Source organism: Rhagoletis zephyria, unplaced genomic scaffold (assembly GCF_001687245.7).
Source record: "Rhagoletis zephyria isolate East Lansing unplaced genomic scaffold, Rhagoletis_zephyria_1.1 Rzeph_scaffold_00073, whole genome shotgun sequence".
Lineage (NCBI taxonomy): Eukaryota > Metazoa > Arthropoda > Insecta > Diptera > Tephritidae > Rhagoletis > Rhagoletis zephyria.
The window spans coordinates 236,248-239,084 of NW_016157157.1; the positions used below are offsets into that span (position 1 = coordinate 236,248).

The following is a 2,837-nucleotide window of genomic DNA, read 5'->3' on the forward strand; positions in this document are numbered from 1 at the left end:
AGAACCGTTTTGAAATAAGACAAGTTTTTCCTGTCCTCTAAAATATAGGCAACCTCACATACTATGCAAATTCTTGATACGCGGTTTTGTACTTGAAATGACGATTTGTATGCATATATGTACATACATGTAAACAAAACTCAACCACTGCGCTTGATTCGCTTCAGTACTAGAAATCAAGTGGCAGTGCTAGGCTGAGTCGTGAAAAGATTTAGCTGAACAATGTACATTTTTAATATTTCTAGTAAAAACAAAAAACAAAAAAAAAATAATAATTTCTATGAGTTTGTGTAGTTTGTGTTTATTAGTTAAGTAAGAAATAAACTCTTGGGGAATTCCTAATTGAGCAAGAAATTGTAGTGCCAGCGAGAGAGAACATCACTTTATTCACAGGAAAAAATAAATTTCGCGTTAAGCGTAACTAAAGCTCACAAATGCGATAGAAATTCCATATATTTTTTTAAGCAACAAATTTATTGTATTATAAAAATGGTAACTATACTTGACCTACCAGATGAATGTTTAACAAACATTTGCAAAAGATTGGATGACGATTTCCTGCGCTATTGTTGGGTGAATGTGTGTAAGAGATTTCAATATATCTATTACGGTTATTTTCATAATTGGACCGAAGTGAATGATTATTTGGCACAAAATTTCGGTCATCAAATTGGCACCAATGACTTTCCAATGAAAATAGTTAAACGAATCAATCTATCAAAATTGAAGTGTTCGAAAAAATTCCTAAATAAATTACGTCTTGCTCACCCGGAGATTGAAGAAGCTAAACTTTTTTCATTTACGGACGAATATATGGCTGAGCTTTTGCCGTTGCCAAATCTGAAGGTCCTAATATGCATTGGAACTTATGATCTGCGAGGTAATTCATTGAAAATATTTTAATAAGAAAAAAAAATAAAAATAAATTTCAGCGTTAAAAATACTTTGTGAAACTATTTATTTTTGACAGAAAATAAGTAGATATGCAATGTATGGCGAATTTCTACTAGGTATCGAAATTACATCGAAATTGTGCCAACTAGGGTTGTGCGATTATTCGATTACTCGAGTAAGTTGATTAATCAGTTGTCCGGTGAATTCATTAGCCGGGTAGCCAAGATTTTGGTTATTATTAATCGAGTTACTTAAATCTAATAAAAAAAAAAAATCGGTTCTACATACATACATATGTACATAAATATCCGAATATAAAATTACTCCCTTAGGCAGAAGTTTAATAGACCTTTGTGGACTCACGGAACTACATATACATACCAACAAATCCATAGATGCGGAGAATGTACTTCAGGCAACCTATTACAATCCGCTGCGAGTGCTAGTAATTCCTAATGACCCAGGAGTATTTGCCGAAAGATATGCCTTTGAAATGGTCGATAATCTGAAGTACCTCGAGGAACTGGTGGTCGAGTATAATCACTGCAAATCATGGCAACTGATTGGCACTTTACCCCGGCTGAAGAAACTTGAAATTTGGGACTTTGTAACGCATGGCTGTGAATTTTGCTGGACAAATCCAGACTCGTTTGAGACATGTGCGCCCAACCACGATAAAATATTCTTTGATGAACTACGCAAGAAAGACCAATTGGAGGAGCTTATTTTCTGTGATGGTTGCCTAACAGAGTTTCACTTAACTGGGATATCTCAACTTAAGAGCTTGCGGATATTGAAATTTTCGAGAGCTGCATTCATTGATGAAGTTTCATTGGATGTATTCGCAGATTTGGTCAATTTGGAAGAGTTACATATTGATAACGGTAAACGAATTCTTGCGTATCAGTTATTGGAATTTTTTAGAAATTGTCAAAATTTGAAACGCGTTAATTTCTGGTATGCTGGCGGCATTAATGGCAACTTTATTTCAAAAGCAAATGACATCTTAAGTAAAAGGAAGCCACCACCAAGAGAACCGGTCACCTTTGGATTCCAGTTTTTAAACGCCAACTACCTAAGAGCGACTATTGAAGTGATTATTAATCTTGCTTATTGTAACTTATTTTTTTTTATAGATAACTACTGTTATTTCCAGGGACTGTACATTAGCACGCCAGTATTTTATATAAGGATCACACATTTGCAAAGGATATTTGTTGCTGCAGAAGAATCGTATCTGGAAACGGAAGAAGAAGCTGTAAGTCAATCGCCTTTGCAAGGGGAACTGCTGAAAAGGAAATTCTCAGTGTAAGTCTCAATAATCATATTTACATACATTGTACACAATAATTTGATGTACCTTATTCAATTTAGAATGAACATGGTCCCAGTGGAAACGGAAATCAAAATGGAATTTGTTGGTCAAGTCGAAAAAAGGCAAGAATCAGAGAGGTGCAGTGAAGGGGAAGAATAAGAATACTAAAGCACAGTATCAAGGTCTCAAACAAGAAACAAACAAAAATCCTATAAACACGTCCAACAAAATTTACTTCCACGACAAAGTACTTTTTCAAGCAACAATGAAAGGTATTTCTTATGATTGTTCTTCAATCAGTTTGCAGCTCTCTGGAAACCAAGCTTTTTTTTATTAATTAATCCCAACGGCTTTTTACCCTCCATTCCCGCCCAACCGACACGAGGGGCGCAGTCCGCATGACGTACGGAACCTTTTTTTTTTTTTTTTAGTTTTTTCGTGCCGAGTAGTGGAAACAGGAGTTTGTTAAGTGTCGAGATCTAAAACTATTCAGCTACAGAATCAAATTCATCAGCTGATTGGATATGATAAAGATAGTATTTCAATTATTGAGAGTGGAAATAATAGTTTTCTTTATAGTAAAAATCGAGTCCGATACGTCAAACGTGCTGGAATGACAGTTAAAATC

General features: G+C 34.9%; 1 protein-coding gene across 3 annotated transcripts; it reads left to right on the top strand.

The window, feature by feature from the left end:
• The first annotated feature begins 460 nt into the window (after positions 1-460).
• On the top strand, positions 461-2,532 carry LOC108372300 (uncharacterized). 3 transcript variants are annotated; one of them, XR_001848840.1, is made up of 5 exons: positions 461-880; positions 1,227-1,987; positions 2,051-2,202; positions 2,269-2,456; positions 2,517-2,532. XR_001848840.1 is itself a non-coding variant. In XM_017627975.1 (5 exons), the coding sequence occupies exons 1-5, from the start codon at positions 490-492 to the stop codon at positions 2,366-2,368; spliced, it is 1,293 nt and encodes a 430-aa protein (XP_017483464.1). In that variant the 5' UTR covers positions 461-489; the 3' UTR covers positions 2,369-2,529. The 3 variants fall into 3 exon arrangements, 2 of the variants coding, with proteins under 2 accessions (XP_017483464.1, XP_017483450.1); XM_017627975.1 differs by having other exon boundaries at positions 1,227-1,778; positions 1,890-1,987; positions 2,269-2,529; XM_017627961.1 differs by having other exon boundaries at positions 2,269-2,529.
• The last annotated feature ends 305 nt before the right edge of the window (positions 2,533-2,837 follow it).

Excerpts from the sequence above, each read along its gene's own strand:
- LOC108372300 (XM_017627961.1), top strand. The coding sequence starts at position 490 with ATGGTAACTATACTTGACCTACCAGATGAATGTTTAACAAACATTTGC. Across the intron at positions 881-1,226 it reads TGGAACTTATGATCTGCGAG|GCAGAAGTTTAATAGACCTT; the intron begins GTAATTCATTGA and ends TTACTCCCTTAG. Across the intron at positions 2,203-2,268 it reads CTGAAAAGGAAATTCTCAGT|AATGAACATGGTCCCAGTGG; the intron begins GTAAGTCTCAAT and ends TATTCAATTTAG.